We start from the raw sequence: 13,526 nt of genomic DNA on the forward strand, positions 1-13,526 counted from the left end.
CTCATTGATCTGAAAGTTGGGTTGCTTTGCTGCTTCATTCACTTCGGCTATGTACTTTGGATAACCACCATAAGCGTTGTATTGTTCGTTCCCAGTCATATTAACTGTATATAAATTGAATTGTGAGATCTATCGGCCAGGCTTGAAGGATAGCACCTAAAAATGAGGGATGCGGGTTAGCGACCGATATTGACATAATTGTTGAAGTTAGCACCTACATCATGTTTTCCTACTTGCACAATTTCATCTTCCGAGACGCGGATACCACCAACACCCTCGATGTAGGAGATCGGTATATCGCCCATGACCTTGTTAGCAACGTCGCCAACCGTAGTGCCCCTACTCGGTGTCAGATGGATTAATGGGATGGGGTATTTGCAATCGGCATTACTTACTTCTTAACCAGGACACAATCGCGGAATGCTGCATCACTTCCGGCTCCTGATGCAAAAGTGTGTACGTTCCTCACTGGGAAGACTGGCACCAGACCCAGGAGCTCTGCGGCACGCGAAAGACATTGCACAACTCCAGTTGAGCCAAAACGATAAAGTACCATGTCTTTCAAATTTTCGACACGGCTAATGTGATGCTCATGTTAGTAAGACGGATATTTCGCAAATACTAGAGTGACGTACGTCTTCAACTTCTCATCCATCTCCTTTAAGCCACCGCCGTCTGTTTCGCCCATGTCTATGAGGTCTTCTCGCGTATCTAGAAATTCGCTTCCTTCAACGTATTTGATGTAATTTTGTTTCGCTAACCTCCGAAGGAACACTTCTGATATTGCGGAGCAGAGAACAATGGACTGAGGTCCTGCATTTTGGCGATTTTGCTGATATTCTAAAGCCACTCTCGTCAGCGTCGATCCAAAGCCAAACGGTAGTGCTGACAAACCTTGTCTGCGTCGGGATGATCGATTTTATTTAAAGCATAGACTGTGGGGAATTTTTCATCGATAAAAGCCTTAACAACCTTCTCAACCGTCTCATCAGACCAGTTTTCAAGCGGCTCCTTCAAGCCTATCCGATCTAAGCAGCGTGCAACAATCGTTGACGTACTTCCATAACCGGAGAACTGCCCCTGTAAGGTGTCCACGGCCGTCGCCTCTATTGTAAGTGTCAGTATGCAACAACTAAGGAAGTCCTATCGACTGACTTATGGCCATATGTCTCCTCTTGATGGATCCCCTACAAGAATCATCAGCAGTGACAGCTTAGGTTCAGAAGCGTGTTGGTTTACCATCTTTGCATCAAATTTCCTAAGACCCAGCGCACAATCTCGGAATGTAACCATTCAATATCTTGTGAAGGATCGTAACCTCGAGTTGCTTTCCCTGAAATGCAAATAGACCTGTTAGCCAATACGTTTTCTTGCGCTCACGAAACAGCAGCGTTTGCGAAACCGCGATATATCCTGACCTTCTGCATCTGTGGTTCCGCTAACATCAACCACGTGGATCAAGGCATCTGCATGACGCAAATCATCCAAGAACTTGTTGCCCAGCCCTCGGCCTTGATGCGCGCCTGGAACGAGACCTGCAACATCCAAGAGCTCAATGGGAACAGAGCGTCTTCCTTCTATACAGCCTCCATAATTCGGTTTGCACTTATCCGACACACCATATCGCTGGCATGCACATTCTATTTGGAGATAGCCAATGGCGCGCTGAGGATCGATTGTAGTGAAACTGAAGATCACTGATTAGACGTCTTCGGACAGCGAGATGTGTATTTTTGGGGTTTGCGTAATGGAGCGAGATGACGGAGCTGCATTCTGGTTTTACTTACGGGAAGTTCCCTACATATAGAAAATGTCCCGGTCAATGCACATATACGTTGGCTACACAGCTAACAAAGATAACCTTACCAACTTTCGAAGTAGCGTCTGTCAAACTATTCAGCGTTGTCGATTTTCCGCTGGATGGCTACATGCCCCTCATTTCAGTCAGCGGCGTATCTTCCGAGATAACGAAGAGTAGTAGCAGACCTTTCCAACCAACCCAATCAATGGATCCCTAGGCATACTAGCAGATATCTGAGTAACAAAACGTACAATTAAGAAACACCACGACAGAATAAGAGTCTATTCCTGTCTAACAACATGTAACCAAAAAAATCATTTCGCTGGTAGCGGGGAACTGGTGGTCAGTTCCGGCGGCATCTTGTAACGGAAGGCGGTCTACCCTGAACCCTTTATGTCCTAAGGCAGGCTAGCGTCAGTTGTAGCGCGTTGAAACCATTTACTGATTTTCCTTTATCAATCTTAACATTTATCATACATGTGAATAGTGGTTGCTCTCAACTACCTGGTGGTAATTCATGTACTACTGAAACAATGGGACACAGCATGTGGCGATGTATGCAGTTTATTCAAGAAAATACACCGTGTTCAAAGATTCAAGGGCGCATTTGCACAACATAGAGAAGTATATTTATTTGCTGTGGTGGTTCTAAATTAACTAGGCCTACCGTGTTGCACTCGTAAGTCATGGTCGTTTATGGACTTTTCTCTAAAACAACAGTACAATTACCCTTTGGTTTAATGATTATAGTCTGGCTATTATAATAAGAAAGACCCTTCATATACATACAATGATATCCTTCCCAGTATACTATATAGGACACTTCCGGCACTTTTCTCCTGTCGTCATAGGCTTCAAGGGATTACAGTGATGAATATAGATTATGGCATCACAGAGAATTTGTGGGTAGACAGTCTGGTTCTGCACGGCATTTCCTTGCAATTTGTGCACTACTCAATCAACAGTTGCTTACACACTACTGGGGCCCGCTTACTCTTCTGCCATCTTGTTGCAGCTCTTCTTTATGCCTCAAACGACAGCACATCACGACTCCCATATCTGTATTTGATTGCTCCAAGGATTCCTCATGCAGCAACGTAAGACCAAGTCCAAATTAAACGATGTGGTACAAGTGCTTAGGTTCAGTCACTCAGTACTGAATGAGTCGAAGCCATTGGGAATTCTATCTGAATGATCAGGTGATACGGGAGTTTCAGGAATGTGGCAGCTCCGAAGGGAGCACACGTAACACTCTAACAACCGAAGAAATGGAACAAGAGATGAAGCCCGTATTTATGTCAGTTCATCTGTCACCCCTCAAGAAGTCCTGGGAAGCCTCAATCTACACATCTATATAGCCATCACTGAACTACAAGCGGATCTCCAGAGACCTACCTTGTCTATTTTCGAGTACTAATAATCTGTGGGCCTTGCATTTACCAGCAGAAATCACTATAATTCACTGATATGGAGGCAATATTAGCCGATTTCGCCATGCATTCAATTCTAATATCGCTTTTCTTTAGCACCCTGGCTGCTACTGCGGCAATTGGTAACGGATACCCTGTGCATCGGCATGGATAATGTGCTTATTGTAGCTAGACAATACCGAACCGGCCAACCAGATGGGAAGCCCAACTGGAACAGATCCCATACCTTCACAAGGAGACTGCCTCTGGAGCGGAACTGCAACCTTCTGTGCGGGAAGTTGTGATCATGCCACTGACTGGGATTGCGGTATGTCGAGTTGTGGTGATGGTGCATGCTGCTGGGTAGGCATCAGGAGACATTGCTGCCACAAGTCCGCTTCTCCGAGCGACTGCCCAACTGGTGGATCAACAACCATCATATTTTAGATGTCCTGGGTATATTCACGGGCGATCTACAGTCTGTGTACTAGCTCATGATGCCAATAAGCGATGTAGACTTGAAGATCTAGTTTGGTCTGAGATAAATTTGACAACTTGAGTCCTGTTATATTGTGTCAATTTTCTCGATATGTGAGTCTCAATGTATGACTTTGGTGTCCTGCAGCAGCGAGACGAGTTTATTCTCAACATAATCTGTGGTATACGCAGTACCTGTGAGCATTTTGGGTTGAACCATTACACATCAGTATCTAGAATCAACCGCGTAAGTCTCGGTACACTACGTTTACCTCTTTGGTCCTCCAGGGCTCCAACTCTGGTGTATGCTTCATGATTAATGATCTCATACGTGAAAAGCTTTGATGTTCTGTCTAGAAAGGCCTAGATATTTTACCCCTGTTCAACCTTATTACCCGAGTTATGATCATGTGCACAGTATGTACATGAGGAAATGCGTCATAGCAGCCCATATTTACTGGATGAGTGATGAAAGAGACCCATCGGAGCATTCTTTGAATTAGAGAAGGACGGACACACGATGACCTGCCACTCTAGGCCTAGGCTTACTACGCAGTACCACAAAAATTAAAAACAGAATTCATTGAACTTACGAATCAATCTCTAAGACGAACTTCCAGGTTACATCGTATGAAGTCAGGGCGCACCCGGTGACGATCGCTAAAGTACAATTGGGAAGCCACCAAGAGTCCATTGAATCGATTTCCGATTTGATCTCACCGCAAGGCATTTGATTAGATCATAGAATACCCAAATTATGTATTCGAGTCCCAGGGTTCGGGATTTTCTCGCCGTGCTGTTCCCGGTGTGGGTTTTTGCTTCATCCAGGGCCTGGATATCGGTTATGTCGTCATAGGTGTAACAACGTCACCAGCCTGCATATCATACACCCAACAACAAACATTTAAGAAACAGGAGATCCTCTTGGAAATGTAATTCTTTTAATCAGAATCAGAATCAGAATACTCTCTCAATTACTTTTCCAATCAACCACCTTCAATACCTTTTCAACCAAAGCCACTTCCTATACTTCTTCACACAAAAATGTCTGACCAAACCTTCCACACCACTACTCAGGACATCCGCAAGCCTGAATCCAAGATCTCCCAAGCCCACCAGGGAAACACCCCTAAGAACTCAGATGTCTCGGCTATGAAGGTAAGTTGGGAATTCAGAGGTTATCATGTTGCGAACCCCCGACTAATCGCTCCATAGTCCTTCCTCAGCGAGAACATCGACAAGAAGCAGCAGATTGAACAGACTAAATCCAATCTGCCTCTACCTGATCAGCCACCAGTCGCTAGTGACTGGAATTCCTTAGACCAGAGGACCGTCAACGTTGGCTCTGGTCGTCACGAGGGACCTGTGTCTGGCGAGGGCAACAGCGCTCTGAGAGAGCCCGCAACCGCTAGCAGCAGTGTCCGTCAAGATGGAGCGGAGTTGCACAAGCAAACTCAGCCACTGGGTAACGTTGGGCGCCAGGGGAAGGACAATCTGAGTGATCTTCCCAAAGATGCTCTGGCACGGTAATTTATGATTTTGAGAGTTTGATGGATACCGGTATATGGGCTTTATACATCATGAGCGCCATGATTTTGTAATTTAGTAGCTATTAATGCATAACAGTACATGAAAAGTATTTCCCAGATGAATTTGGTCATTCTTTCCGTAAATATCAAAATCGTAGTTATGTACGCCCAAGATTGCGCATAAATGCTAAACTAGCCTGGCTCAACACTGAACGGACATTTAAGATATTGCCATACCACGGCATGGCTTGGATGCCTCTTTGTTTAGGCTCTCTTACACTTTCGTCGATGCATTACAGCTACATCGTTACTTTTGAAAGTTGATACTCAGCAAATGTCACATGACCCCAGGGGTGTGACTGCGAATCGGGTTAATCAAAAAGTTTAAAGGGAAATTCTATTTCAACCACCCAACATCCATGACTTCGAAACTGATGTATTAGCTCGTCGATTACTTTTCTCTCATGATATGAAACGTAGGAAGTTGCTCTACTGTCGTCTCGGGATATGGTGGTATCATACCCCCTTTGTTAGTATCCATACAAGGTGGGTTGGTGGCAGTGACGATGACGTCACAGCACCATGTTGCTACGCCATGGACCAGTAACATTATTACCACAGGGATGACATTCATCCAGCATTCGTTAACGCAATCGAGAAGACCATGGAAGCCACACCAAACCCGGTAGTAGGGCGTGTGGAGAGCCGACCCTGTCCGGTTACATGATACCATAGGTAGTAGGAGGGCCATCTGGATGGAGACGGTCCTTTCCGACGAGATTCTGGACACTACGATCCTGGACAAAGTGGGCTCTTTCTTTCTTGTCATCGAGCTAGATCGCCACTAAAAGGGTCTCAAATTTCGGGATTCGTGCTCGTTGACGTACCTGTTGGCCGTCCGCTGGGGGCTCGGATTTTACCGTCAGAGTGACATCATTTAGGGCGATGATCTGGATATCATAGTTGATGGCAGGAGAATCCAATCTTATATAGCATTGCCATCGTACGGCTCAGTCTGTCTACATCAGATCATTCAAAAGAGAAATCCACGATACTACGAACTTCCAACTGTGCGAACAATTCCGATCTATAGCTCTCGAACTTTTCGCATTTTTCACATACATTTATCATCATGGATCTTCAAGGACAACCCATCGGTCAAGGCCCTCGCAGCACCAAGGTATGTTTACAAGCCCAAAACATATGCGGAAAGCCGTGGCTAACAGCTCCCAGGTCACCACTGACCCTGAAGCCTACCGCAACCCCATCCAGGAATCCTCTGGACCAGTGTCCGGAGACTCTCTCGCCGCCGAATCTGCCACCAAAGGTGGTTTATACTCTCAAAACCGTGGTGCCCAACCTCTCGGGGTGGCTGGCCAGCAGTCTACCCTGAATACTAAGGACACATCCGCTGCCTCCGAGCTGCCATCAGCTCCAGTTGGTGCTGCTCGTGAGAACCTTGACAGACAGGAGAAATACCCCGAAGGTCTCGGTGGCCAAGGTGACTTCCCTGGTACCCATCTTTCAACCTCCGGCTACGTTGGTGGCCCTACTGGTTCCAAGCAGCAGCAAGGAACCAAACAACAGTCCAATGCCTCTCAGAACCAGCAGCGTGGCACCGCCAATGCTAGCGGCAGCGGTTACCAGACCCGGTCCAAGACTGGCACTGCACCATCATATGCCGAGGATGTGGTCGGCGACTTCAGTAGCAAGAAGCCCCACGGCAAGAACTTGCAAGAGGGCGGTTTCGATGACAGCAACAACGCGAGCTTCACCACCGATATTGGCGGTGAGAACGACCCTGGCCGTCTCGCTACGAAGGGCTTGCAGCATAAGCAGGCAGAATCCGGACCTACCGCCACACCGGCTGGCCGCGAGCAGAAGGGCGTCGACAACCAGCACTGGTACCAGCCTCTGCAGTCTGACCAGCGCGCTTAATTGAACGATTATGACGGACGGAATGAAAAGCTCTTGAGCGGGTATCTCGTGTTATTTTCATCTTCAGCCTGCAGAAACGGCCATGTATTATAGATAATATGAAACAAACCTGAGACCAACCTTCCTACCAAAATAGAGTTAGAATTCCCCGATTCACGAACAACTCAGCTTTATTATCTTTGGCATGACAAGTACAAGTCTAATTGCTCTTCTACGACGGCAATCGTTTCTTAATATGTCAAAACTGAATGATTGACGCGGAGATGGACCTCCCAACTCCAATCTTCAAGTGGCTCTCTAAAGCGGTAAAGTATTACCGCATCAAATGAGTAAGACGGTATATTTTACTGCATTAAATGAGAAAAGACAGTAAAAGTTCACCGCATTAAATGAGACAGACGGTAACGTATCGGAATCGGACTAGTCGATTATCCGGAGCTTCAAATAAAGGAAAACCTATGTTGAAACTCATAGCGGGGCCCAGCCAATAGATATAATCGGACAATCTAATAGTGCGTTTGGTGTTGGTAAACGCGGTAAATACATGCATCGTCTGAGGTTATTTACCCATCCTTCTATCAAGAAGGGTGTTAATCCCACCTCTGGGAATGACCCAGATTTGTATCCCCACAAGAACAGTTCCATTTAGCTAGATCGATCCACTGATAATTGGCCTTCGCATGGAAAGACCGGTATTCTATTATCCTTTCTTCATAGGGATCTAATGATCGCGTGTTGGGGTGTCGTGATGGATGATTCGTTAGTTCCTATCCGTTGCTGCTGATAGACACTTATTTTATGGAATTGACGGGGTGGAGAGGGTTGCTGGTTCCGGTAGGTTGCTTCTGCAATGATCTTTAAGAAGAGAGAAGGGTGTGTATTTGTTTAAAGGGTCTTCAATATGGATTTACGGATTTATACGTTCGTGTGCAAGGTTTATGTATGAATTAACGGGGTCGTTAGCTGTTCCCTATGTATATGCTAGTGAGGAAATCCTGACATCTAGGATAAATAGTGGTTAAAGTTTGGACTAGAAGTTCCACTGCTTCAACCAGTTTGTCATCAATTCAGTCGAGATCGGTCTCATCGACTTCATGGTAATGCTCGCCTCTTTTGTCTTTTCCACTTCCGTGGGGGCTGACAATGCTCCTTCACCTTCCACTAGTCCTTGGTAAAAGTTAAGTAGCTTCAATGCGGGCTTCGCCGTAACTTCTGCTGGTGATGGGTTGGTGATGTTCTCCAACTCATTGACCCATTCGCACATCTCAATTCGCTGGACATCGTAACGCTCCTGAATCGCAGGCAGAAGGCTTTCCCACGAAGTCGCCGATGGGTTAACTAAGTGAAATACAGAACAGGCGGGATCCGTCTGGCTTGTGCTACGCGTCTGGACAAGCTCCATGATGATAGCAGCAAGTGTGTCCTATCCAGTCGTCAGCCGAGAATTTCAGGTAGAGAGATTGTATCGCAACTTACCACTGGAGTCCACTCTACTGGCATTGATCCTAAGGTGCGAGGGATCTTGCCCATAGCCTTTGATGTAGCAACGATAAGCGGTAGCCATTCCTGCCTATTCCACATGCCATTTTCTGTCGTTGGACCAGCGATCTGCCCCAGGCGTAAAAGCGTTGTTGGTACGCCCGCTTTCTGAGACGCTGCCAGGCAGATACGCTCGCAAATATGCTTTGCTTCGGCATATCCCTGACGCAAAGTTACGTCACAGTCCTCCAAGGGCGTTTCAGGAACCGATGGTCCATGGGCGAGGCTCCATCCGCCGATGGTTCCTATAGAAGACATGAAAAATATGTGGGCATGGTGTATGCTCTGTATACTGAAGTCCATAAAATGACGGACACCGCGAATGTGGACATCTTCGAATGAATCAACTGAGATGTTGAAATCCATTCTCCAGGCATTGTGGATGACTGTAGTTACTGTGCGGAGCATCTCTTCATACTTGGGTCCGCTGAGGCCGAACTTCTCCTCGCCAAAGGATGCCACAAGGAATTCGACTCGTCCTTGACTGAAATCGTATTCCAATCCCTTCTCTTGGAAGCTCTTCACTTGTCTATCTCTTGCCTCTGATCGATTCAAGCAGTACACTTTGACGACAGAAGGATCGTTCAATAAGGTATGGAGCAGGTAATTCCCAAGCGAACCGGTAGACCCAGTGAGAATTACGATGTGTTGATCCGTTGCCTTGCGTGTATCAGCTTCGCGCTCAGGCAGGTAAGCCGTGTATTTCTGCACCAAAGCATCAATCTTTTCAGATCGCGATGCCGTGCTCTGCTCCGCATTGCTAGTGATACCGTATATAAACTTAGCCAATTGCTCGACAGTGGGGTTGCCGTATATATTCTGAGCTGTGATAGACCTAGATTTGGTTGATGGCCGACATGAACATATTGAGGCCTGGAAAGTCCGGCTAAGCTGCATTGTCTGCAAAGAATCGAGCCCCAAGCTGTAAAAGTCTGTCTGGTCTGAGAACGAGGAGAATCCAAGAGCGTCTGAAACCACATTTCGGACAAACTCCTGAATTCCAGATAAATCGGCCGTCTTGGGTATTTGATATCCCATAATTTCATCGTCCTGTTCTGTATAAATGCCCTCGATCTCGTTCTCATAGTCGCGAGTGACAAGTCGTCGCTGTGTGCTCCCTTTGGGTGTAGTCTGGAACGGTTTGCTTTTGAATGCCACCCCAATCTTGCCTTTCATAATCCGTCCATGGGCTGGGTTAATACGGTTTGCGTCTTGAACTGTCGGCCAGATTTGGGCGATCAAGTCCCCAACTGGACTATCTTCACTCCATTGATTCCAATTGGGTTCAACAAGTAGAGCTGGTTGAAATTTGCCATTGCCTACAACAACAGCTCTCGCAACTAAGGCATGTCCCTCGATGATCTTCTCCATCGTCACTGGGTTGAACTTCTCCCCATTACTGAGCGATACAACGTCATCTAGACGTCCACGCAGCTTCCATAGGTTGGGCTTAGTTGGGTGCCGCGTGTATACATCCTTCGTATGATACTCATCCAAATCAGGGAACGTGTGAAAGATGGGTTGTAGGAATGGATCGTAATGTCTGTGTATGACCATTTCATACAGGTCATCATCCACTAACTCCATCTCGATCCCATTGGTCGGCCACCATTCAAAATACTCCCAGTCTTCCTTGTCTTCGGGGGCTAAGGACAGTATAAAACCAGCCTCGGTCATTCCCATGAAGCCTGTCAGCGGGGTGTGCTCCCTGATCTTACGACCGACCTCAGGCGAGAGAGAGGAACCACCCCAAAACACATACTTCAAGTTCCAGAGGGCCTCCATAGAGGCTTGTGATAAGGTCATATCCTCTAGGATGCAGGGTGGTAATAGTATCGCCGTGGGCTTGGTTGCATTGAGCATAGAAGTCAAGAAGTCGGTCGATAATGGCTTATCCGGGGCTACCACGCAACGAATACCGTGAAAGACAGATATGATCAGCAACGAGAACCCCATGAGGTGAAAGAATGGCGCCGCGGCCAAGATAACGTCGTCTTTGCTGAGTCGATCAGGCACGCCTGAGAAACGTCCTGGAGTGATAGGAACATAGGCGCCAGCATCCAGAGCACCAAAGTAGCCGAAAGTCAGTTGGATAGGTTTTGGAATCCCTGTAATTTAATGAATATCATCAGTTCATTATCTAGAGGCATGGCTTATTGTATCAAAGTAGGCATTTGGCAATGGTTGTACATTTGTACACTTTGATCACACTATGCCTGTCACTACTCACCAGTTGTACCAGAGCTGTGAGCGATAAAGGCCACATCATCCTTGACTTCTTCAAAAGACTTAGAAAATTTGTACAGTGTTGCAGAACCCTCAATTATCTCTGTTGAGGCTGGGATTTCCACGGTCATCAAGTCAGGTCGAAGAACCTTTATTTCCATCGCTCTTTGAGCTCTTTCCGTACTATATGCTAGTTTCGAGCAATTGGTGACTTCGAGGAGGCGAAGATGTGCTTCATCTGAGTTTCTAGTCGATGAAAGTAGGGGCTAACAGCTCCCTGATCAGTGCCAGGTCGACCGAATCAAACAAATCCACCTATCTCACCTTATAGCCCGTCTTATTACACGCCATTACTATCACAAGATAACGTATATCATTCGCTCCGAGATAAGTTAATGTCTCCATGGTGGAGCTATGGCCGAATGCCTCTATAATCCACCACGACATATAATTCACTGCATGGGCAAGTTCTCTAAATGTCAAGTCAAAGAACCCATCCGAGATCTCAGAGCCCTTAGGCACAGCGCAGACTTTCCTCTCTGGATCTCGCTCAGCCACATCGTCAATGACTTGAACCATAAGCCTCTTCCCAATAGGGGCGGTTTCATACTCTGCCATGATGGAATAGCTCGTAATGATAAAAACAAATTGAGGGCCGAGAGTGCAAGGACTGGAGAAGACGAACGATGTGCAGGTTTTCAGCTTTCACCGTTGCCAGCAAGGAGAGGCAAATCTCCTGTTTAACTCAGCATTTTATAATCATCTCGAATGTCCCTTTCGGAATGCCGTCTGCAAGGATCAATTGGCTCATGCAAGCTGAATATGCGGCCCTTTGTTTGATAAGTTTTCGGTGATGTTCGGGATGAATGGTAACATTGAGTTCGTAGCCGCACAATAAGCATGCTGACGTGTTGGGCATATCGTCGTGGCCAGAGATACCGGATTAACTTTGCAGAGTGATGTGAACCGATGCCTGAGATAGTATCCTGCTGCATTTAGATGAGACACCTGACCAGCCAGGCCAAGGCATTCTCATGCGCCTTCTCAAGGTAGTATAAAGAAGGAGGCATATGAGCTGCTTAAGAGCCAGAATTATGCATAAACCACGTAGCTTGAAGGTCACGATTCAACTCTAACGTCCACTTAGTATTGCCCCAATGGGGTGCTTGCTCCAAACCACATCTGTGGAAAATTGGTCAGCACAAAGACGGCCCAGGTCTAGAAGTGGCCAATTTCCCCCAATATACTCCGTACCTAGCTTGTGGCAAATGCAAACCTGCGGAGTGCTGCTGTCTGCAAGAAAAACAATAGTTCGAAAGCCTAGTCGAGACCCTGTGTCACGTGTACAACCGTTTTCCACGCTCGCTGCGAGTCGTATAACTCACCAGCGAGACTTTCTACATAACCAGAGCACTTGGTTGAATAGAAAAATTTCTATTTCCACATTTCCTGCCTTTTTTCGTACACCGATTTGAGAACGCCAGATTTGCAACGGACACATCATAAAAGATCAACCCAATGAACACGTCCCAAAGGCCAGACCCCGAAGACATGCACTATCTTGTCAGACATCAAAGTGGAACTGTACAGCCATAACAAGCGACAAGAAATATAAAGAAGCCTTATAATTAAAATAACAAAAACACATAACGAAGGTTAAAGTCGCTCAGATTTAAAGGTTCAACTTCTTAGCCTCCTTCTGAGCGAGCTTGACCAGGTCATCGTACACACCGCTAAAGTCCTCATCATCATCTGCTGATTCACTCTTCTTGCCCTTTGCAGCCGACTTGGGGACAACCATGGTGACACTGGTGGGTCGCTTTGTTGCGGCAGAGTTACCGAGCTCAGCTCGAGATGTGACGAAAACGTAAGGAATGCCATGGTCCTCACAGAGGACAGGAATATGCGAAATGACATCCATCGGCGAGATGTCGGCAGCAAGGATCACAACTCCATTGGGAGTGCTGATCGGGGCGTTAGGTGCAGGAATGGGAGATTTCCGGAGAGCCTTGACAACTTCCTTCACACCGCGCTTGAGGCACTTGTTCACGGCGGCTACAGTAGAATCATCATATTAGCGTCATTGAAACGAGATGGAAGCTTTACAAATAACAATACGAATCATAGATGGTTTAAGAATGTAAAAGTGAAATTGACTTGGTTTGAGGGATGAGGCACATGCGCATCATCCGGAAGTGGGTTAGAATTAAGATTTAACTTACCCTTCTTCACACTCTTCAACACCTTCTTTGCCGACTTGTCTTCGACCAAAGGCTGGGCAAACGGTACGAGGGCGCCAACAGGGCGGGCATCGACATCCATCACCTCAGTCTCGACAATGGCAGTGGCTTCCACAGCGACAGCATTGTCAATTCCATCCAGAACCTTGGTAGTAAGCTCTTGCTCAACCGCGTCGGCGAGAGCAGTCTTCTCCTTCTTCTCCTTCTTGTCCTTCTTGCTCTTGTGGACACCGTCCTTCTCCGAGCGCTTTTCCTTCTTCTCGCGCTTGTCCTTCTTCTCAACCTTGTCCTTGGCCATCTTGAAGTCTGGTATTACCCGGGGAATCGAACAAAACGAGGAGGGAAAAGGGCGACAATCGGAGGACGG

General features: G+C 46.7%; 5 protein-coding genes across 5 annotated transcripts; 2 read left to right on the top strand and 3 right to left on the bottom strand.

The window, feature by feature from the left end:
- Nucleotides 1-129: 129 nt before the first annotated feature.
- On the bottom strand, nt 130-3,591 carry ABOM_002450 (Ygr210 GTPase family protein; the record flags this gene model as incomplete). Its single annotated transcript, XM_022529580.1, has 9 exons — nt 130-156; nt 219-339; nt 396-578; nt 636-832; nt 895-1,106; nt 1,156-1,187; nt 1,240-1,333; nt 1,419-1,687; nt 3,464-3,591. 9 exons carry the CDS (start codon nt 3,589-3,591, stop codon nt 130-132), a joined length of 1,263 nt encoding a protein of 420 aa, XP_022392280.1.
- Nucleotides 3,592-4,731: 1,140 nt separating this feature from the next.
- ABOM_002451 (uncharacterized protein) lies at nt 4,732-5,217 on the top strand (the record flags this gene model as incomplete). Its single annotated transcript, XM_022529581.1, has 2 exons — nt 4,732-4,845; nt 4,903-5,217. The coding sequence occupies 2 exons, from the start codon at nt 4,732-4,734 to the stop codon at nt 5,215-5,217; spliced, it is 429 nt and encodes a 142-aa protein (XP_022392196.1).
- Nucleotides 5,218-6,348: 1,131 nt separating this feature from the next.
- ABOM_002452 (uncharacterized protein) lies at nt 6,349-7,154 on the top strand (the record flags this gene model as incomplete). The annotated part of the gene is made up of 2 exons (XM_022529582.1): nt 6,349-6,396; nt 6,450-7,154. 2 exons carry the CDS (start codon nt 6,349-6,351, stop codon nt 7,152-7,154), a joined length of 753 nt encoding a protein of 250 aa, XP_022392194.1.
- A 1,030-nt stretch (nt 7,155-8,184) lies between these two features.
- ABOM_002453 (NRPS-like enzyme) lies at nt 8,185-11,498 on the bottom strand (the record flags this gene model as incomplete). Its single annotated transcript, XM_022529583.1, has 4 exons — nt 8,185-8,577; nt 8,631-10,801; nt 10,924-11,185; nt 11,244-11,498. 4 exons carry the CDS (start codon nt 11,496-11,498, stop codon nt 8,185-8,187), a joined length of 3,081 nt encoding a protein of 1,026 aa, XP_022392195.1.
- A 1,093-nt stretch (nt 11,499-12,591) lies between these two features.
- On the bottom strand, nt 12,592-13,457 carry ABOM_002454 (40S ribosomal eS12 domain-containing protein; the record flags this gene model as incomplete). The annotated part of the gene is made up of 2 exons (XM_022529584.1): nt 12,592-12,974; nt 13,142-13,457. 2 exons carry the CDS (start codon nt 13,455-13,457, stop codon nt 12,592-12,594), a joined length of 699 nt encoding a protein of 232 aa, XP_022392322.1.
- Between the last annotated feature and the right edge of the window lie 69 nt (nt 13,458-13,526).

The sequence above is a fragment of the Aspergillus bombycis genome (assembly GCF_001792695.1).
Source record: "Aspergillus bombycis strain NRRL26010 chromosome Unknown contig00015, whole genome shotgun sequence".
In the NCBI taxonomy this organism is placed as follows: Eukaryota; Fungi; Ascomycota; class Eurotiomycetes; order Eurotiales; family Aspergillaceae; genus Aspergillus; species Aspergillus bombycis.